Genomic DNA, 23,684 nt, shown 5'->3' with positions numbered 1-23,684 from the left:
GAATGGGTCTGGGTGGGTTACTCTTCGGAGGGTCAATGTGGACTTGTTGGGCCGAAGGGCCTGTTTCCATACTGTATGGAATCGAATCGAATCTAAACTCCAGGCCTGCATCATTCTTTTTATTCACTCATGGGATGCGGGTGTCATTGGCTGGCTTGTGAAGTGATGCTAACCTGCCTTTTTGTTACACTGCAGTCCAATGTGGTGTAGGTACATCCACAGCACTTTTGGAAAGGAGTTCCATGATTTTGAACCAGCAATAGTGAAGGGATGGTGAGATGGTTCTAAGTCAGGATGATGTGTGACCTGGGGGAAAACGTGCAGCTAATAGAGTAATAGAAACAGACCCCTTGACCTGACTCATCCATGCCAACCAGGCTTCCTAAGCAGATGGAGATCCAATGTTCCTGCTGCACGTGTCCTTCTGGGAGGCAGGGATTACCAATTTGAAAACTGCTGTCGAAGGGGTGATGGTGAGTTACTGCAGTGCTGCCACTGTGCATTGGTGGTGAGGGAATAGAATGTTGAATGGGTTAGATGGAATGCCAATCAAGCAGGCTTGGTCCTGGATGGTGTCAAGTTTTACGAGTATTATTGGAGCTGCACTCATTCAGGCAGGAAAATGGAGCATATTCATTACACTCCTGACTTTTGCTTAGTATATGGTGGACAGGTTTCAAGAAGTCAGAAGGTGAATCACTCATTGCAGGATTCTGACCTGCTCTTGTAACTGCAATATTTACATACCTAGCCCAATTTAGTGTTTGAGCAATGGTAACCCTCAGGATGTTGATAATGGGAGAAACATTTCTGGTAGTCCGAATCAAATTCCAAGTGACATCATTATTAGCCAGAACTGGGATGTGTCGAGAAGTTACTGTTAATATATCATTTCGATCACAAAAAACCAAGATAGCAACTTGTAAAAAGAGTGAGAAGCAGTTTTGCTTGTATTTTGGGGGTTTGTAGTTGCTTATAGATGGAGCTTTTCTTATTTGTCATAACTTGTAAAGCAATCAGCAATATCTGCATGACTGTTATTTATTTCTTTGTTTATGAATAGTTTGAGCCACTCAGGATTTCATATATGATGGATGCTTTCCATGCACAACACACACAAAGCATTTGCTTAGAGATAGAGAAAAAAAAAAGAAGCATTGGATTCATAACAGCCAAAACGTAGCCCCTTCATGTGTCGAACAAATGCACTGGGTAATTAAAAGATTATTCATAGAAATTAGAATCTCATGTAAAAGGAATGAACTGAAATCAATTCACTTGATCTGTCTGACTAGAAAGACAAAACAATTCTCGTCTGAGGAAGTCTACTTCTAACTCATTAAGCACACGCTTCGGCTCAGTGGCACTTCATTAATGAGATTAATTACCACGCGAGCAGTAATTCCTTTCTGCATATGACCCTGAAGGATCATTGCATTATAAAATGGCACCAAATGTTATTCATATTGCACATCTCTGATTTGATCTGAAAAGTTGACAGTGTGGTGCTACTGTACCTTGGTCATTAGCCATTTTGTCAGGGTGTTCAACTGTAAGAAAAGACAATACTATTAGATACTGACAGCTTCCAGGAGAGACTTGCATGTGGAACTGACTGAAGTTTGAAAGACCGATGTAGCACAAGTTTATCACACTGACTGACTGGATTAAATGCATTTTTACTTTTACATTTCACTGATACATAAGCAAAAAGGACTGTATCAAGTTATGGAAAATATTTATCACCTAGCTCATAAGGGACCTCCATGAAGGCTGTGGATTTTAAAATTACTGTATCATTAGATAGATTTTTCAAAAAACGGATCAACTCAATCCAGTTTCAAAAGTGGACCTGCAAAGCAACTTTTGTTATGCCAGAAGTTTCAAAGTCAAATCCAACACATTCTGTCTGCATTTAGATGGAAGCTGACACATTTAAGCAGAGTTAACTAAGAACAAGATGATGAAAGCAATGGAAGGACAAGCTGATAGGATGAGATGAAGTGAGGTGGAAGAAGGAAGGAGGATTGTGTGGAGTGGAAACACTGAATGAGGCCTATTTGATTGATTAACCCATTTCTGTCTTGTTAAGTTCTATGTAATTCCCTCTTGACAATGCACAAAGTAATTTGATACATGTTAATTTTTGCGATAATCATTGACATCTATATCACTGCTTCACCTAGTCCATGTGATCTAAAAATAGTTCACTCAATGTTTTACAAGCTGTGTTATGTCAGTGGTTGAGGACCATTATGGCAAAGTATACAAGGTGCACAAGATAATGAGAGGCATAGATAGATTTGATAGCCAGAGACTTTTTTTCCAGGGCAGAAGTTGTTAACACGAGGGGTCATAGTTTTAAGCTGTTTGGCGGAAAGTATAGAGGGAAAGTCAGAGGCGGGTTCTTTACGCAGAGAGTTGTGAGAGCATGGAATGCGTTGCCAGCAGCAGTTGTGGAAGCAAGGTCTTTGGGGATATTTAAGAGACTGCTGGACATTCATATGGTCACAGAAATTTGAGAGTTCGTACATTAGGTTTACCTCACATGAGGATCAATGGTCGGCACAACATCATGGGCTGAAGGGCCTGTTCTGTGCTGTACTGTTCTATGTTCTATGTTCTATGTTCTATAACCACTTCTTTAAATGCTGGGTGTTTGCCTTTCCGTGTGTCAAACTGGTAAAGCTTACTTGTGGATTATAATTACCTCAATCAAAAAAGTAATGTTCAATATTCATGTCCAATATTTCAGCTGATTCTCAGAAACAAATTTGCTGCTAACGTATCTTGTGTGGCATGTCTCTGCTAATGAATCCATGAAATTTGATTTTAAATATTAGTTTCTCTGAGTATTAGATGGAGTAATTTAGAGACAAAGTATTGGACTCTGAGTTCAAAACAGTGTCTGAGTGGGTTTCCACTGGGTGCTCTGGTTTTCTCCCACAGTCCAAAGACTCTGTGTCGACTGGCCATGCTAAATTGCCCTCAGTGTGCAGGCTAGGTGGGGTTAGCCATGGGAAATGGTGAGATCGGATGCTCTTTGGAGGATCAGTGTGGACTCAATGGGCCAAATGACCTGCTTCCACGCTGAAGGAATTCTATGAAACATCGCCTTCATATACCAGTTTTAAGAGATATTCAAGATCAACTGCCCCCACTCAGTCAGCTCCATCTGTTTTCAGTTGAGAGCAAAATATGCAGTAGGGTAAAGCTCTCTATTCAGTAATATCTGCTTCACAGATGGCACCAACTCACTAGATAGCTCCCAACTGATAGAAATTAGCACAAAAGGAGACTGAGGAAGAGGTGAGGTGGGCACCATGTGTCAGGCAATCAGTGTCACTGAGAGGGGAGGGTGAGGAGGGGAGCCTGTGGCAGGCAGTCGGTGTCACTGAGAGTGGAGCCTATGACAAGCAGTCATTGTCATTGAGAGGGGAAGGTGAGGAGGGGGCCCTGTGACAGGCAGTCAGTGTCACTAAGAGGCGAGGGTGAGGAGGGGGCCCTGTGACAGGCAGTCAGTGTCACTGAGAGGGGACGGTGAGGAGGGGGCCCTGTGATAGGCAGTCAATGTCACTGAGAGGAGAGGGTGAGGAGGGGGCCCTGTGACAGGCAGTGTCACTGAGAGGGGAGGGTGAAGAGGGGACCCTGTGACAGGCAGTGTCACTGAGAGGGAAGGGTGAGGAGGGGGCCCTGTGACAGGCAGTCAGTGTCACTGAGAGGAGAGGGGGCCCTTTGACAGGCAGTCAGTGTCACTGAGAGGAGAGGGGGCCCTGTGACAGGCAGTCAGTGTCACTGAGAGGGGAGCCTGTGACAGGCAGTCAGTGTTACTGAGAGGGGAGGGTGAGGAGGGGATACACACAGAGAAGCAGAACAGACAGCCCAGTGGTGGACCAGTGTGGGGCTCAGGAACAGCATCAGTTAGGTTAAAAAGGTCATAAAGTAGTAGAATGACTGGTGATACTGGAGCACTCTGGGACTTGGAAGCAGGTTAAAAGTGGTAATGAGTGAGGAGACATCCCAGAAACAAACAACTGTCAGTGGAGCTGCTTCAACAGACTCAAAATGTGAGCATGCACAAAAGTATGTAGGGAAGTGGTCTTGTCTGAGGAATGAGATAGATGAGCTGGGGCACAGACTGGCAGGTGGGAATATGGTATTATAGCTATGACCAAATTTTGACTGATAAAGTGCAGGCAAGAGGGACTAGTTTAGTCTGGGATTACATTTGACCTAGACTAGTTGGACCGAAGGGTCTGTTTCCATGCTGTAACACTATGAACGATGGGAAGGATTGGCAGCTCAACATTCTGATTATAGGAGATTCAGACAAGATAGAGAGGGGAATGGAACAGGGTGGGGTCGCAATATTTATCAAGGTATCAATTATAAAAGGGAACACGGATGATATCTTTGAAGGATTGTCAAATAAGACTATATGCGTGCAAATAAATAACACAAAAAGGGCAAACACACTGTTGGATGAGTGCTATCAGTCCCTAACAGTCATGGAAAGATAGAGGAAGAAATATATGATCAAATTTCAGAGAAAAGTAATAAGGCAGTAATACAGGTCATTCTGCTATAATGCAACAGTTGTGCACCCTCATGCATAGAACATTGCGCTGTAGAAATAGCTATAGCTGTTAATAGCTATTAGCAAATAGCTATACCTGTTCATTAGAAAGTTTGCATTATCCAAACAACATATACAATTCATCAATCGCGTTATAGCCAATTCTTGCCGACTAAATGCATGTTATATTCTGGATTAGTGGTGCTGGAAGAGCACAGCAGTTCAGGCAGCAAAAGCTCCTCGGATGCTGCCTGAACTGCTGTGCTCTTCCAGCACCACTAATCCAGAATCTGGTTTCCAGCATCTGCAGTCATTGTTTTTACCTAAATGCATGTTATAGCAGAATGACCTGTAGTAGAGCACTTTAACTACCGAAATATGACCTGGAATTGTTTTAGTGTGCAAGGTAGGGAGGGCATAAAATTCTTAAATTACATCCAGGAGAACTTTTTCAGCCGGTACGTGGAAAGCCCAATGAGGGAGGAGTAGTTCTGTACCTAATAAGACTGGGCTGGTAGAAGGTGTATCAGTAGAGGAACATTTTGGAGATAGTGACCAAAACTCAGTTACATAAAGGAAAAGGGAAAAGTGTGGGCCTGGAAATAAAGTTCAAAACTAAAGAGAGACTTATTTTATTAAGATCGGCCCAAGTTGACTGGAAGCAGCTACTTAACAGCTAAAACTGAGTCAAAACTGTATAAAGAGAGGGGAGTGGTCAGCTCTCAGTTTTAGTTCAGTTTGAACTGGGAAGTTCAACAGGGAGCTGTGTGGAAATTCTCTCTCTCTTTTGTCTTCACCTTCAACCTGTAAGCATGTATTCCATTTATACTGGGTTTTAAAGGGAGTTTGCTTATTTGGACTGTTGTGTGTATTCTGAACAGCATAATTAAGTCTAGCTGGATAGGTTTATTCTGTCTTTATTCTATTCTTTGTGTTTCATTGTGTAATTTTGTGAATAAACTTTTTGTCTGTTTTAAAAATCTAGTAATCAACCTAGCTATCTCACTCCTGGTAATTTTCACTGTACACTTACCGAAACAATTTGCAAAGTTAGGTTTAGGTCTGCCTGCTTAAGAATGCTTTGAGTAGTCTGGCCTAGTCCATAACAATACCATGTGTCAGCCTTCACAGTGGAAAAGGACAATGCAGGTGTAGACATCAGACTGCAGCACTGTGAAACATTTGACAAAGTTAACACAGAAAGGGGGAGAGAGAGAAAGAAAGAGAGGAGGTATGAATGGGTTTTGCAACCTTTAAAGTGGATAAATCTGTAGGCCCTGGTGAGATATATTCTACTTCGTTGAGGGAAGGGTAGAAATATCATGGGTCCTAGCAGTAATTTTCAAACATGTTCTGACCATAGGTGAGCTGCCAGAGGATTGGAGGAAGGGATGGACCCGGAAATTGCAGGCCAGTCAGTCTAACTTCAGTGCTTGGTAAATTATGAGAATTAATTCATTTTTTCTTAAGGGATAATAGACAATAGACAATAGGTGCAGGAGTAGGTCATTTGGCCCTTCGGGCCAGCACCACCATTCATCATCCACAAGTTTCCTGTTGCTGCCTTGTCCCCATAACCCTTGATTCCACTATCTTTAAGAGCTTTATCCATCTCTTTCTTGAAAGTATCCAGAGACTTGGCCTTTACTGCCTTCTGGGGCAGAGCTTTCCATATATCCACCACTCTCTGGGTGAAGAAATTTCTCCTCAACTCTGCTCTAAATGGCCTACCCCTTATTTTTAAACTGTACCCTCTGGTTCTGGACTCACCAATCAGCGGAAACATGCTTCCTGCCTCCAGAGTGTCCAATCCTTTAATAATCTTATACATCTCAATTAGATCCCGTCTTATCCTTCTAAACTCAAGTGTATACAAGCCCAGTCGCTCCAATCTTTCAACATAGCATAGTCCCCCCATTCTGGGAATTGATCTCGTGAACCTACACTGCACTCCCTCAATAGCCAAAATGTCCTTCCTCAAATTTGGAGACCAAAACTGCACACAATCTTCCAGGTGTGGTCTCACCAGGGCCCTGTACAGCTGCAGAAGGACCTCTTTGCTCCTATACTCAATTCCTCTTGTTATCAAGGCCAGCATGCCATTAGCTTTCTTCACTGTCTGCTGTACCTGCATACTTGCTTTCATTGACTGATGTACAAGAACACCTAGATCTCATTCTACTTCCCCTTTACCTAACTTGACTCCATTTAGATAGTAATCTGCCTTCCTGTTCTGGCCACCAAAGTGGATAACTACACATTTATCCACATTAAACTGCATCTGCCATGCATCCATCCATTCACCTAGCCTGTCCAAGTCACCCTGTATTCTCATAACATCCTCCTCACATTTCACCCTGTCACCCAGCTTTGTGTCATCAGCAAATTTGCTAATATTACTTTTAATGCCTTCATCTCAATCATTCATGTATATTGTAAACAGCTGCGGTTCCAGCACCAAACCTTGTGGTACCCCACTGGTCACCGCCTGCCATTCTGAAAGGGACCCGTTTATCACTACTCTTTGTTTCCTGTCAGCCAGCCAATTTTCAATCCAAGTCAGTATTTTGCCCCCAATACCATGTGCCCTAATTTTGCTCACTAACCTCCTAATCTCCTATGGATACAATATATCTGTACTTGGAGAGATAGGGATTTAAGAGGCTGGCCATAAACTGCAAGAAAATATCAATGGACTGGACGTTGGGCAGAGCTGAGCAGAAATGGAACTCAACCCAGAATTTTCTGATGCAGTGCACTTGGGCAAATCTAACAAGGCAAGGAAAAGTACTGAAAATCAGAGGCATTAGATCCCTGAGGGAGCAAGGCAGGAAGATAAAGTAGTTAAAAAAAACACATAGGTTATTTGCCTTAATTAACCAACATATAGATGATACAAGTTGGGAGATTATGGTGGAATTATACAGAACTTTGGTTAAGCCACAACTCACATATTTACATGTAGTTCTGATCACCAGGTCATAAGAAGGATAGGATTGCACAAGAGGAGGTGTAGAAGAGATTTACCAGGATGCTGCCTGGGCTAGAAAGGGTCAGAGCTATGAGGAAAGATTAGATAGGCTTGGCTAGTTTTTCTAGTTGAAAGGGGAGCTGGTAGGGTGTATAAGATGATGAGGGGTAGAGTTAAGGTGGTTAGCAAAACACTTTTTTCCATTAGTGGAGAGGTCAATAGTGGGCATGGATTTATGTTAACATGTCGAAGGCTGACAGGAAAATTAAAGAAATACATTTTCATCCAGGAGATAGTAGGAGTCTGGAGCTCACTTAGCGCACTTAGAGTAGTTAATTACTCTTACTACGTAGGGTAGTTAAGTCAGAAAGTTGTGTAACTTCTCCGTAGTATTGAAATATTCACTTGTGTTGCTCCAAGGCTGTGAGTCAAGAATGGGGTGACTCTGATCAGATCTTTGTTGACCAGTGCAGATATTATGGGCCAAAGGCTTCCTTCCATGCTGTAAATGATTCTATGAAACTGTTATGTAGGGATAAAAAACACACACAAAACAAAAGGCAAGGAAAAGACAGGATGATCAATTTTGGTTAGGGCAAGTTTGCTACATTTTCATCCTCAGATCAGATTGTGTTGAGTCAAGTCCCAACTGTTTCTGGGCTGGAAATTGGAAATTCATCATAAAGTAACAATAGGACCAGTAATCAGGTCATTTGCACCATTTCATTTGGAAACGCAGATAAATTGAGTACATTTCCAAAATATATACATTTTTTTAAAGAGAGGACAGTAATGTGAGTTAGCAAATTAAAACACTTGCATATCTTCCAGCCAAAGTCACATATATAATGCAGAGCAATGCCTCTTTGCACTGTTCTAACCTCACAAACAAACTTACAACTGAATCAAAGTTAATGCTTATGATGTTTTTGAGGAATTCAATATACTGCTAAATAATGGGCACATCTCTTCTGTAATCCAAACATTTACCACAAACTGGACTGAGACAATATCAAATAAATTTGATATAGAACACTTGCAGCATTAAAGAAATGAGACTTGCAGGCCACTAGGCAAAACAGTATTTAAACATATGTCCCAGAGGATAAATGATAGACAACTGACTCACTGTGACAACCAATCCTAATTTCATAGAATTTTTAAATGCACACCTGCCATCTCCCTTGGGTACTTTGTACAATTCACAGATTGTCATGACAGGATGTTTCTAAGCTCCCCATAGGTTTTTACTGAGTTGAAAGTCGATCCATTTACAAAAATATTGGCAACAGTAAATGAAGGATAACACATATTTCTCTTGAATTAATGAATGAAAATATTCTACTTCTTGGTTATAGACAAGTTTCCAGATTGAAAGGTAGACAAATAGGAAAATTCTTGTACGCTAAGTGAGCTCCAGACACATACTACCTCTGGATGAAAATGTATTTCCTCAATTTTCCTGTCAGCTTTCGACATGTTAACTTAAATCCATGCCCACTATTGACCCCCTCCACTAATGGAAAAAAGTGTTTTGGTATCCACCTTAACTCTACCCCTCATCATCTTATACACCCTACCAGCTCCCCTTTCAACAAGTAATCATGGTGGAAGACAGTGGAAGCACTTTAGGTAAAAGCCATCTTTATCATTTTACTTCATTTTTTCAGAATTTCCATCAATCACCCATTGGAGAACACTCAAAGAAATTTGAGTAAAATCAAAAATATGAAACCATTACAATAAGCAGTAATTATGGGCACCTTGGCCCTTTGAGGCTGCTTCGTCATATAACAGGATCATGGCTGATTTTCTATCTCAACTCTACTTCTCTGTAATGTCTTAATTCCCTTAGTACCCAAAAGATCTATTGGTATTGTTTTGAACATTCTCAACATCTGAGCATTGATAGTTCTTGAAGGTGAAGAATTCTAAAGGTTTACAAACCATTAAGTGAAGAGATTTCCCTTTCTCTCAGTACCAATGACAAAACCCTTTCTGAGACTGTGTCAACAATTTCTCCACATTCTATATTCCTGAAGAAGGAGAAAAAAATTCTCAATTTGTATATCTTGTTAATCCCAACACAAATAGCTCATCTTCCTTCCATTCTTCTAAAATTTAAGGAATAAAGAACAATTCTACTCATCCTCTCCATAGTACACAATCCCCTCATCCCAGAAACAAGTCAAATTTCATTGCTGTTTCTCTAAGATATCTCAATCATTCTATGAAAATTGTACACATTATTCCAGATGAACAATGGCAACCTTCTGTTTTGTAAGGTTCTGCTATGGTCAGCTTTATGTGAAGCATCGCCTGGCGTGGTACAGGAACATGACAATCGCTGTCACATTTGGTGCAGAGGAGGACATTAGGCTGAGGAGGTGCATAATCTGCCAGCCTCTGTTTTCTCTGGGCTCTCTTTTCAGTCAGCTGAGTTTTCAATTTCTGCTCACCTATTCCAATGCTCTTCCAAACAGCCTCCAGAGGTCAAGGCCATTAGCAATTGTCTCCAGATTCTCAGTGCCAATGTCCATCAACCTCAAATCTCACTTGCAAGTGTTTGGTTAACAAGGTTATGGAAAATCAGGAGGTTATGACTCAGTGATCAATAAAAGAAGGTCACTGGGCATTATGAATGTGGCTGAGCCAGCATGGACATTATTGGCTTAGCAATGCATGCATGCTGATTGAATTAGCATACTCCAAGACCTCTGAGTTTGTGACCATGTCCTGTCAAATAATTCTAAGAATACTTGTGAAATGACAAAGGTAGAAACTGTTCAGCCTTCTTTCCCGCTTGGCAGACGTTATTCAGGTCTCGCCATTGTCGAGTGGTGTACCAAGGATGTAGGCTTAGGCAATTTGTAGATATTCTTGATCAGGTTTCTGTTCCATTAAAATAAAACAAACTACTGCAAATGCTTGAGATCTGAAATAAAAATAGAAACTGCTGGAATAATCCAGTAGGTCTGGCAGCATTCCACAGATCGTCCCAGACACGATGAGGCTTCTTGCACTTTCTGTTTGAATTGTTGCTGTACCACATTCTCTTACTCAGCATGGACTTTATAGTGACACGTTTTGCAATTAATGTATTGATTTCAGCACCAAATCATAGGATTGTCCATGATTAAAGACCTCAAATATATGAAGCTATCAATAGCATCACATTGTCAATGCTGATAGATGGTGGCATTGCTACACTCTGGACCATGAAATCTTTCTTCCAAATGATGATGATTAAACCAAACTCTTTACAGGTTTCAGTATGGAATGTCAATGCAATGTCATCAGCATAAAGTTCTGATGAGGACTTAGAGTCATACGGTCCTATAGCATGAAGACAGGCCCTTTGGCCCAAACTGGTCCATGCTGACCAAAATGTCCTTTCCCACTATTTGCTTGCACTTGGCCCATATCCTCCAAATCCTTTCCTATTCACGCATTTATGCAAATGACTTTTAAACATTGTTAATGTAACCACTTCTGCTGGTAGCTCATTCCATATGTGTACCATCCTCTGTGTTAAAAAGTTGCCCCTCAGGTTCCTTTTTATTCTTTTCCCTCTAACCTTAAACTGATACCTTCTAGTCCTCAATTTCCCCATCCTTAGGAAAAAGACTGAGTGCATTCACCTTATCCATGCCTCCCATAATCATGTATACATCTATAAGGTCACCCCCACCCCACCCACTCCACCCAGCCATTCTTCCCCCCCCCCCTCAGTCTCTTATGCCCTAAAGAAAAAAGTCCTAGCTTGTCCAACCTCTCCTTATAATTCAGACCATTGAGTTCAGGCAACATTCTTGTAAATTTCTTCTATACTCTTTCCAGATAACATCCTTCCAATAGCAAGGTGACCAAGTGCAGGCTCACCAACATCCTGTATTACTGCAACATAACCTCCCAAGTTCTATACTCAATGCCCTAACTGATGAAGGCCAGTGTGCCAAAAGCCCTCTTCACTGCCTAGTCTACCTGTGACTCCACTTTCAGAGAACTGTCAACCTGGACTCCAAGATCCCTCTGTTCCATTACACTCCTTAAAGCCCTACCATTCACCATGAAACATCTATCCTGATTTGACTTTCCAAAATGCAAGATCTCACACTTATCTACATTAAAATCCATTTGCCATTTCTCTGTCCACTTCCCCAACTCATCAAGGTCCTACTGCAATTTCTGATAACCATCCTCACTGTCCATGATACCTCCTATTTTAGGGTCATCTGCAACCTGCTAATCATGCCTTGGACATTCTCATCCAAGTCATTGACGTAGAAAACAAACACAAATGGGGCCAGCATCAATTCCTGAGGCACTTCACTAGTCACCAGTCTGATAAGCAAATTCCACTATTACCCTCTGCTCCCTACCATCAAGCCAATTGTGTATCCAATTTGCCAGCTCGCCCTGGATCCCATGCGATCTAACCTTCCAGAGCAGCCTACCATGTGAAACCTTATCAAAGGCCTTACTGAAATCTATATAGACTATGTCTACTGCCTTTCCCTCATTAACCTTCCTGGTCGCTTCATCAAAGAACTCTAACAAATTTATGAGGCCTGATCTCCCACTCACAAACTTGATGCACTTTGATTCAGATTTCAGATGAACAATACTGAACAGCTTTCTGTCAGTTCTCGTATGTAAGGAGACTTCTTGTGTAGACTTTTAAAAAAATTATTCACTTATTGGGCTGTGGATAGAGCTGGCTGGCCAGCATTTATTGCCCATCCCTTGTTGCCCTTGAGAAGTGGTGGTGAGCTGTCATCTTGAACCTTTGCAGTCTATGTGTAGTAGGTGAACCCACAATACCCTTAGGGAGGGAATTCCAGGATTTTGACATAGTGACAGTGAAGGAACAGTGATATGTTTCCAACTCAGGAGTGGATTGAGGGGAACTTGCAGGTGGTGGTGTTCCCATGCATCTGGTGTCCTTGCGTTTTTAAATGGCAGTGGTTATGGGTTTGGAAGGTGCTGTCTAAGGATCTTTGGTGAATGTCTGCAGTGTACCTTGTAGATCGTACACACTGCTGCTGCAGAGCGTCGGTGGTGGAAGAAGTGGATATTTGTGGATGTGGTGCCAATCAAGTGGGCTGCTTTGTCCTGGATGGTGTCAAGCTTCAGGAGTGCTGTTGCAGTTGCACCCATCCAGACAAGTGGTGAGAACTACTTAGGGTAGTGGTCTACTCAAATTTATCGCAGTCAGGGAGAAACTTCCTGTCTTTGTTTTTAATTAAGTCACTTTATTTGCTTCCTCACATGTTCCACTTTTGATCCCTTCATACATGCTTTCAACATTCTGAATATTCTAGATAGCTAGTACTTCAAGAAATAATCTACAATTCAGCACTCTCACTGTATGGGAAGCAAGAACAGCAAAATACTGACTGGTTCAAAGCTAACATTAACATAATGGAACATATCATTAATGCTGAGTATTTTGCTCTCCTTAATTACAAGACAGGTTAGAATGATATGATTCTGAATCCATTAATAGCCATGTGACAAAGACCAAAGAACTGCTAGGTGGTGACTCAGAGACAACTGGCCTATTTAGTAAATAGCACAGCTTCTTTATTCTTGTAGTCCAATTCTAATAAATTTGCTTGGCTTCTGATTTTTTCATTATTCTGCATCAGATCTCTTATTGTGAATTCAGTAGAATTTCAGGCAAGAATGGAAAGCACATTGAAAACATTATTTATATAGATAGATTTAAGACAAGAAGCTAATAACAAAATAACTTCTTTACTCTCCATTTTTCCTTGGTCTTTTCAATCTCACAGAAATTGCAGCTCTCATTACAACACTAAAAATGGTAGCAGGATCTTAAACAGACTTAGGATGAAGAAGGATGAAAGATAATATACTGCCTTGTTCTTAGACTTCTAAATTACTGGCTAGTATGTGCTTTTTTAAGTCAGGTTAAACAAAGCTTTGCCATGGTTCAGGAATGGATGGACAAACAGCTTACAAATCAATTATGATACAAAATTACCCTCCAAAGTTAAAGTTGCATAACTACATTGTCATTCCACTCACTCAACGGAGGAGTATGAACAAATGATTGTTTACCCTCTCATTTTGATAAAGAAAATTGGAAAGAAACACTTATTATAAAGGTAGGATAACTTGCTTCCAGCTCCAGACATTAGCAAGTAAATGTTTTTAAATTGGAAATCCCCCTAGATCTAAGCTATTAGATCTCTAGAATACAAAATGCTAATGATCATTGATCAAAGGATTTGATAGACATTTCTGGCCAGAAAATACTCCATTTTGTTTATTCCTTCTATAGGCTTGTCCTCACCTATCTTACTTTTTTTGAGCTTTTTCACAACATCCTCTCCAATGGATCTGAAAGCTATGCTGATATGACAAGCAACTGCTGTTCTTTCACTAACATGATCGAACAATTGTTAATGAACAGCGCAAAGTCTGAATCTGGAAGTTAGAGTATTGAATTCAATGTCAAATCTGATACAGTCAGTGAAATAAAGAGAGATAAAGAAGGAACAGATTAAGTCAGAGAGGGAAACACAGATCAAAAAGAAAATTTGAAATAACAGCTTAATTTGCAATTAAAAAATAAATTCCAGCAACAATTGAAAGAATGTGTGTTGAGACTTGTAAAAGTTAATGTTCAATGCCTGAGAAGTTGTTTGTCAGTGTTAAGACTTAGCATGCCATTAAAAAGTGTACTTGACATCAAATGGATGAACTCTTAACAATTTTTGTTAGTTTAATATGTTCTCATGATATAAGTACAGAATTTCATTCTGTTTAATACATTTAAACAGGGAACCACAGAGAAACACAGACAGGAGTGTCCAGATTTCCATGTTTAATTGCACATCTGCACTTGATTCAAATCGCTGTCTGATTTACGCATAAATACCATAGTTCCACTGGTAGTTTTAAAATCACTTCTGGCCTGTCATCTATAGATATTTTGGTTTTGATGTTCATGTTAAGTTCAATGCATAGATGCAATAGCCGAAAGTCATACTGAAATATTGGGTCAGAAAAATGTATGGAATTGTAATGTGCTCACCAGAAACAATTCCACTCAGAGTGTGGTGGGGGTCTGGAATGCACTCTCTGGGAGGGTAGTTGAGGTGCAAAACATCATAACATGTAAAACTTACTTGAATGAGTACTTGAAGTGTCATAGACATTCAAGGTTTTGGGCCAATTTGGGAAAGTGGGACTCAAGTAGCTGCCAGTGTATTTTTAGTGGGACAGACTTGATGGGCTGAAGGGCCTCTTCGGTTCTGTCTGATCCTAGGAATCACAGATCTACTTCATCTCATGATTTTAAAAGGCAAATTTGTACATTTTCAAGAAGTTCCTCAAAAGATTAGAGGGAGGCCTCATGGCATAATAGAATTTCAAAAACACACTATCGGACTTTATGAATTGACATTAGAATTTGTATATTTGCATTTTTATCTGTGCATGTCAAATAAACAGCAAACATCAGGATACTCAGTTTACTTTACTTATGAAGGAACATATACAAACTTATTGATGATTTGTTACAACCTTCCTGCATATTGATGAAAGCATTATTCCTTTATCTTCCATTTTGTTCTTTTTTACTTCTATGTCAAAAGAAATTTGGATTTTCTCTGTACTGCTTCTTAAAATGCCTGAAATTATCTCTTGAAAAAACACCTTCTGAACAATGGAATATTAAAATGCTCCACAAAATAAATCACTTTCAATGTAAGGCTACAAAATTAGCACAACTCTATAGGATCATTCATGTACATGGTTTCATGATTAGGGTTGAAATCTAACCTTTTGGTGTTTTGAACTGAATAGGTTCAGACACGGGTCCCAGGCCTTTGGCATTTCGTCCTTGAATTCGGAAGTAATACATCGTGTCCAAATTGAGATCCAGAATCTGATGGGTTAGTCTATCACCACTCACTGAGTCCATTGCCCATTCATCAATGGGCGCATTCTTCTCTATTGTATAAAACAAAGAATAGCCTAAAAGTGAAGGAAAAGATCATTAGATTATTTTGTGACAATAATGTGTTAACAAAACAAGAGTAAAAGTTATGGGAGAAACTCAGCAGGTCCGATAGTATCTTTAGAAAGAAAATAGAGTTAATGTTTTGACTCAAAATGTGAACTGTTTTCTCTCCAAATGGTAACAGACTAAGTTTTAACAGAATGGTCTTTGTTGTTTCAGATCTTCAGAATCCACAGTTCTTTGCTTTATTTTAATGTGATAATGACATAAGTTCATCATTTATGTCATATCCACAGTTTTTGAATTATTGAATCAGACGCATTATCATTACAAAACAAATTGACTTACCTTGGTCCGATTAACCTAAGAATTATCCCAAGGTGCTTCAAACAGCAGAAAAATGACTCTTAAAATATGATTGCAAATCAAAAGGTTTTCAAAGCTGAATAGGGAAGTAGCAAGGCAAATGGGTCTCAGGAAGGAATTTCAGTGTTGGGATAAAAGACATGAAGGTTCTGCCACCAATGGCAACACAGAGGCAGCCAGAACTGGAATACTTAATGGTTGCAAGTTGAGGTGTAGGGTGCAAGGGGTTGCAGGAATACAATAGGTCAGGGCTGTTGAGAAATGGATATTGTGTGCAGTCCTGGTCACTTCACTACAGGAAGGATGTGATAGAACTGGAGAGGATACAGAGAAGGTTCACAAGGATGTTGACTGGGATGGAGAAATTGAGTTATAAGGAGAGACTAGGCACGCTTGGATTGTTTTTCTCTCAAGCAGAGAAAACTGAGGGGAGACGTGATTAAGTTGTATAAGATTGAGAGGGGCAGGGTGAAGAGAGAGCAGCTGTCGCCCTTGTTGAGGGATCGATCAAGAAAGGACATAGTTTTAGGGTCAGGGGCAGGAGATTCCAAGGGGATCTGGATAAAAAACATTTTTCACTCGGCATGTGGTGGGAATCTGGAATGCACTGTCTGGGAAGGTAGTGGAGGCCGGAAACCTTACAACCTTTAAAAAAATATTTGAATGAGTACTTCAAATATCATAACATTCAAGGATATAGGACAAGTGCAGGAAATTGGGATTAGTGCATTTTTTGTGGTAAGTATGTTGATGTAGACTTAATAGGCCAAAGGGCCTTTTCTGCACTGTATGAATCTGTGAAATTTGTAAATGATGACAAATTTGCTTTCAGTGAAAACCAAAAGAGAGCAATTAAGATTCAGGCTTTCATTTCGTGCAAACAGAGTATATCTAAGCTATATAGACCAAAAAAGGGTCACAAATTCTAGTCTCCATTTATGATAAATTACTGATCCCATCAGGAGTCAATGTGTGTGTTACAATTGATCTTAGTATTCCTGAATTACAGAGAAGTAAATTGCTTCTTTGAATCAGTCCAGCAGCCAAGGTTAGAAAGCATTTGTGTGTGAAGATCATATGCAAGCAGGATATTCCATGATAAACTCTACACTCAGCTTTGCTCGCCTGCTGCTGACAGTTAGCACCTCGGTTCACACATGAGGAATGACTACTTGGGCAAGATATCACAGGTGCAACCATGAAACCATTATCCAGCAAGTGGGGAAAAAATTGGAAGCATTTTTTAAAAACAGTCAGTAGTTTGAGTGACACCATGAGAGAAAAAACTTAACGGTTTATGACTATTACTTTCATTCTGAAGTAAATTAGAGTCTTCAAATGACAAACTGTTTATTTCTAGCTGGTACAGACTGTATTGCCAATTGGTTAACTCTGTGTAGTTGCAGTTATTGTAATTGGACATGTTCAGACATGTTGTGACACAGATCCAAGACAGATGGAAGCTGAATCTGTACATTCTGGCCATGTAGGGACACCATATCAAAATTAAAAAGATTAACAACTGTACCAGAATCATTGGGATTTGATGACACACCAGTCAGCAAATTGATTAAAAGAGTTTAACTTAAGTGATAGATGTTGTAACAGTTTATAATGCATAGAGCATAGTGTCATAGTGTCCTTCAGCACATTGACAGGCCCTTTGGCCTAAACTGGTCCATGCTGACCAAAATGACTGTCCACGTTAACCCCATTCCATTACACTTGGCCCATATCCCTCTAATCCTTTCCTATCCACATATTTGACCAAATGCCTTTTAAATATGTTAATGTAGCTGCCTCAAACACTTCCGCTGGCAGCTCATTCCATATGCATACCACCTTCTGTGTAAAACATTTGTCCCACAGGTTCCCCTTTATTCTTTCCCCTCTAACTTTAAACTGATGCCCTCTAGTCCTCAATTCCCCAACCTTGGAAAAAAAGATTGAGTGCATTCACCCTATCCATGCCTCTCATGATCATCTCTGAAATATAGGAACTTTTAAGACTTGGATGGGCAGGGGCAGAAAATGCATGCCACCTTCCAGTACCCATCTAAACCACATACATTTCCAACTGAGAATGATATCGTCATCCCTTCACTGGCACTGGGTCAAAAGGCTGCAACTCCCTTCCTAATAGCACTGTAGGTGTCCCTACGAATCAATGATTGGCGGCAGTTCAAGGAAGCAGCTCACCATTACATTCTCCAATGCAATTTGGGATAAGAATTGGGCCTTTAGCTTTTGTTGTGATTTCAGAGCACTGAAAACTGACCTAAAAAACATTTCTGCCTCTTTGAATTCAAGGCATTGGATGACAGACTGGTGAAATGTCAAAACATATTATGAAGAAGCAAGTTACCTGTAAATGAATGCTGTCACAATAAGATACACAAAATAACTAGTCAGTTTTAATTTCTTTACTAATAGGAGCTAACCACTCCAATAATAAATAGTCTAAAATGTTTATCACTGGAGCTTCCACTGTCTAAAACATTTCCAGGGGGCTGATCTGCCAAGAAAAAGTGAACAATTAGTCAAAGGTTACTTTTGAAAGCTGATTTTTTAATTAAAATTCAGAGTATAATAATTGTAGGATGATGAACAGGAGTGGGTAGAATTCACAATAGTTTTTTCTCAAATTTATCCAGATAGGGATTGCAAAGTTATATTGATGATATGAATAGAAATAGTCAAATAGAAATTAAGCTTCTTTACCAGTGATTTTTCCATTGGCCTCCATTGGCGGTTGCCAGCTAATGATGACAGCTCGAGGCTTTCCTTCTCTGGAAATCACAGTCAAGTCCTTTGGGGCTGAAGTGGGAGCTATTATCCAAGTAGAGAGCAGAGAGGAGGAAAGAGAAAGCAATGGTGAGTGACCTGTGGCTTCCTGCTACTGAAAGTTTATAACGCTAAAGACAAGACGTGAAAATGAATCTTCATTCTCAGCAAGTCACTTTAATTTTGAAACAGAAACAATAGTCACCAAGCTCTCTAAACTTGACCCGTAAAAGTTGAGTTTTCATTGCAGGAGGGTTGCGTTTTATAGGCAAACCTGGAATAAAGGCATAGCCTGCTAGGTGACCACAAGACCGCAACATTTAAGAACTAAAGAAGGCCATTCAGCCCATCAGGTCTGACCCACCATTCGCTGATATCATTGCTGATCTGATAGACCTCAACTCCATTTTCCTGCCTTTTCCCTAAAACCCTTGTTTCTCTTATTAGTTAAAAGTCTGTCCAACTTGACCTTGAATATATTGGATAATCCAGCCTGTGGTAAATACTTCTGCAGATTCACAACCCTTAGAGAAGAAGTTCCTCCTCATCTCTCTTAAATATTCAACTCCTTATTCTGAAGTTATATCCCTTGCTCATAGAGTCTCCCACAAGGTCAAAGACCTTTCCACATCCATCCTGCCAAGTCGTCTCAGAATCTTGTATGTTTCAATAATGTCATATCTTATTCTTTGAAATTCCATGAGTTCGTAGTAATAGCAAAGTAGTTGCCAAATTCCCAGAAGATCTTAGGGCTGCTTCCTCATTAGAGAGGCAAATCTTTCTAAGAGAGATGGTTAAACTGAGGGCCACCATGCCTCAAATGAGCGGTGAGGTCAAAAAGCAGGACTTTCATGATGACCTCTGTCAGTGTGGGAATTGAACCCATGCCATGAGTGTCAGTCTACGTCACAAACAAGCTAAGTAAAGGCCCAACTTAGAGAACATAAGAACATAAGAACTAGGAGGAAGAGTAGGCCTTCGGGACCTTTGAGCCTGCTTCGCCATTCAATAAGATCATGGCCCGCACTCACACCGCATCCGTTAATTCCTTTATTGTTAAAGAAAACCTACCTTACCTTTAAAAACGTTTACTGAAGTGGCGCCCCTACTTCACTGGGCAAGGAATTCCATAGATTAACAACCCTCTGGGTGAAGAAGTTCCTTCTCAATTCAGTCCTAAATCTGCTCCCTCCAATCTTGAGGTTATGACCTCTTGTCCTCATCTCACCTGCCAGTGGAAATATCCTTCTATCTTATCTATTCCCTTCATAATTTTATATGTCTCTATAAGATACCCTCTCATTATTCTGAATTCCAATGAATATAATCCCAATCTTCTCAGTCTCTCTGTATAAACTAACCCCCTCAACTTCGGAATCAACCTCCTATGCACCTCCTCCAGTGCCAGTACATCCTTTCTCAAGTAAGAAGACCAAATCTGCACACAGTGCTCCAGGTGTGGCCTCACCAGCACCCTGCAACATAACCTCCCTGCTTTTAAACTCAATCTCTCTACCTTTAGCAATGAAGGACAAAATTCCATTTGCCTTCCTAATTACTTGTTGTACCTGCAGACCAACCTTCTGTGATTCATGTACAAGGACACCCAGGTCTGTCCCTCTGTAGAGCAGCATGCTGCAACTTTTTACCATTCAAGTAATAATCCTTTTTACAGTTACTCCTACCAAAATGTATGACTTCACATTTATCAACATTGTCTTTCATCTGCCAGACCTTTTCCCACTCACTCAATGTCTGAATTTTCTCTGCATAGTTTCACAGTCCTCTGCACACTTTGCTCAGCCACTCATCTTAGTGTCATCTGCAAACTTTGACACAGTACATGTGGTCCCCAACTCCAAATCATCTATATACATTGTAACTAATTGTGGTCCCAACACCATTCACTGAGGCACACCACTAGTTACTGATTTCCAGCCAGAAAGCACTCATTTATCTCTATCTTTTACTTCCTGTTAGTCAACTAATCCTCTATCCATGCTAATACTTTACCCTTCATGCCATGCATCCTTATCTTGTGCAGCACCTTGTCGAAGGGCCTTTTGGAATTCTAGGTACACCACATTCACTGGGTCCCCATTGTCCAAATTGCTTGTAATGTCTTCATAGAATTCCAAAAGAGTTGTCAAGCATGACCTGTCCTTAATGAACCCATTTTGTGTCTGCCCTATGGGACAATTTCTGTTGAGATGTCTCGCTATTTCTTCCTTGATAATAGACTCAGGCATTTTCCCCACGAAAGAGGTTAAGCTAACTGGTCTATAATTCTCGATATTTTGTCTACCTTCCTTTTATAAAGTGGCATCACATTTGCTGTTTTCCAATCTGCTGGGACTGTCCCAGAGTTATCCAACCTTATTCAATCTCTCCTATTAAGGCAGGTCACCCATATTTGGTAGAAGCCTGATGAACCTTTTCTGGATAGCCTCCAATGTCATTATTTCTTTCCTTAGTTAAGGGGCCCAAAACTAATCACAGTATTCCAGCTGTGGTCTGACTAGTGCTTTGTAGTTGTGGCAAACTTTCCTAACGTTATACTCTCTTCCTTTGAATTAAAGGTCAACATTTCATTTTCCTTCCCTATTAACCATTGAACCTGGATGTCAATTTTTTGTGATTCATGGACAAGGACTCCCAAATCCTTCTGTTCTATAGCTTTCCGCAGTCCTTCACCATTAAAGTAATATTCAACACCTCTATTCTTCCTGCCAGTGCACAACCTCACATATTTTTCCACATTATATATCAACTGTCAAGTTTTTGGCCACTTCCTCAAACTGTCTAAATTCCTTTTCAAATTCATTATGTCACCCTGACCATTTGCATTTCCACCAATTTTTGTGTCATCTGCAGATTGGCAATAGTAAGTTCACTTTCTCAGCTAAGGCATTAATAAAGATTGTAAATAACTGAGGCCCCAGCATTGATTGTGTGGCAAACAATTAGTTGCAGGTTTCCATCTTCAAAATGCACCCCCTTATCCAAACTCTGTGTTTTCTATCAGATAGCTAATCTTCTATTCATGCTAATATGTCTTCTTGATTATGTTATGCATTTCTAAATGCTCTACTTATACATCCTGTATAACAGATTCTATCATTTTCCCAATAGAAGTTAATCTAACTAGTCTATAATTACCTGGTTTATCTCCTTCCTTTTCATGCAAATGTTTTAGATTGGCAATTTTCCAATCCTCTGGGACTTTGACAGATTCCTGGAAGATTACTACCAATGCACCCACTATCTCTTAGATTAGATTCCCTACAGTGTGGGAACAGGCCCTTTGGCCCAACCAGTCCACACCGACCCTCCGAAGAGTAACCCACCCAGACCCATTTCCCTCTAACTAATGCACCTAACACAATGGGCAATTTAGCATGGCCAATTCACCTGTCCTGCACATCTTTGGACTGTGGGAGGAAACCGGAGCACCTGGAGGTGGCCCACGCAGACACAGGGATAAAATGTGCAAACTCCACACAGACAGTCACTCGAGGCTGGAATCGAACCTAGGACCCTGTTGCTGTGAGGCAGCAATGCTAACCACTGAGCCACTGTGCTGTAGCTACTTCCTTTAATATCCGAGGACATATCCCATCAAGTCCAGGGGACCTACCAGCCTTTAGCCCCATTGGTTTCCTGAGCACTTTTTCTCTAGAGATAGACATTGTATATGTTTTGTCCCTTCCTTTGGTCCTTTGATTATTTAGTGATTTCGGAATGCTAATAATGTCATTTACGGTGAAGACTGAAGCAAAGTTTTACTCAACTCCTCTGCCATTTTCTGGTTCTCCATTATTTCCCAGACTCATTCGTTGATATGACTATGATCACTTTGGCTTCACACACACCCCATATCCGATTCCATGAATCCTCCTTCATGGCTTCTCAGATACAAATCTGTAGCCCTGTACCCACACTCAGGGCTCTCATACACTTCATGCTAACTTATGACATGGTATCTACCCAGCATGGCTCTTTAATGCCCATATGCCAGCTCATGCCATCCCATGCCACTCACCCACTACCCTTAGTCCATATACCAAGCATGCCAATATATTCATTATCCACCATTGGCAGACCCATGCTGAGGTGAGATATAAATTTCCATTGACAAATTAATTAAAAATCTATTCAATACATTTATTCTCCTGAATTCATTATAATTTCTAGCATTGGGATTCCATCTAACTTCAAATAGTTTACAACCACTTAGGTCTATCAGCCAAGCTGTATGATATTGAAAAGTTGTGAAATCAATCATGCAGCACAGTAATGATTACAATCAGGCTTGTGTCAGCAGATGTAGTGAAATAGTGAGCATCATTTTGTTTAATCACTGCACACTAATTTGTTCAAATATTTAAAGTTTAACATTTTTCTTTGACATCATTATTAATATCATCGCTGATAGTTCCAATGAATTTATTCACTTCTTAAAAAAACATTCATTTTGACTTTTCACAATTGGGAAGGGCACCCTAATTCCCCAAAAGACACATTGTCTCTCCTAAAGGAGCAGGTTCCCACACTATATCCAAAAGTACCTACACTTCTCCAAAAGGGTATTCTATCTCTTCAAACAATTCTGGCAGCATTAGATTTCTGGCTACCAGGTCAAAACTGCACAAGCCACAAGGATCGGTGCTGGGCCCTCTACTTTTTGTCATTTACATAAATGATTTGGATGCGAGCATAAGAGGTACAGTTAGTAAGTTTGCAGATGACACCAAAATTGGAGGTGTGGTGAACAGCGAAGAGGGTTACCTCAGATTACAACAGGACCTTGACCAGATGGGCCAATGGGCTGAGAAGTGGCAGATGGAGTTTAATTCAGATAAATGCGAGGTGCTGCATTTTGGGAAAGCAAATCTTAGCAGGACTTATACACTTAATGGTAAGGTCCTAGGGAGTGTTACTGAACAAAGAGACCTTGGAGTACAGGTTCATAGCTCCTTGAAAGTGGAGTC

At 40.4% G+C, this 23,684-nt stretch overlaps 1 protein-coding gene across 1 annotated transcript in view; it reads right to left on the bottom strand.

Moving 5' to 3' along the window:
- Nucleotides 1-23,684, bottom strand: part of dcc (DCC netrin 1 receptor) — a 1,293,953-nt gene that overhangs the window by 107,883 nt on the left and 1,162,386 nt on the right. The window contains exons 19-21 of the mRNA XM_043720707.1: nucleotides 18,631-18,738; nucleotides 15,363-15,557; nucleotides 1,518-1,550 (exon numbers count right to left, since the gene is read on the bottom strand). Of these exons, the coding sequence (XP_043576642.1) occupies nucleotides 1,518-1,550; nucleotides 15,363-15,557; nucleotides 18,631-18,738 (336 nt within the window). The remainder of the gene's footprint in view (nucleotides 1-1,517; nucleotides 1,551-15,362; nucleotides 15,558-18,630; nucleotides 18,739-23,684) is intronic.

This window comes from Chiloscyllium plagiosum, chromosome 1, assembly GCF_004010195.1.
Source record: "Chiloscyllium plagiosum isolate BGI_BamShark_2017 chromosome 1, ASM401019v2, whole genome shotgun sequence".
Classification (NCBI taxonomy): domain Eukaryota; kingdom Metazoa; phylum Chordata; class Chondrichthyes; order Orectolobiformes; family Hemiscylliidae; genus Chiloscyllium; species Chiloscyllium plagiosum.
Note: the sequence above shows the minus strand (reverse complement) of the source record. Positions and strands in the feature narration are given on the sequence as shown.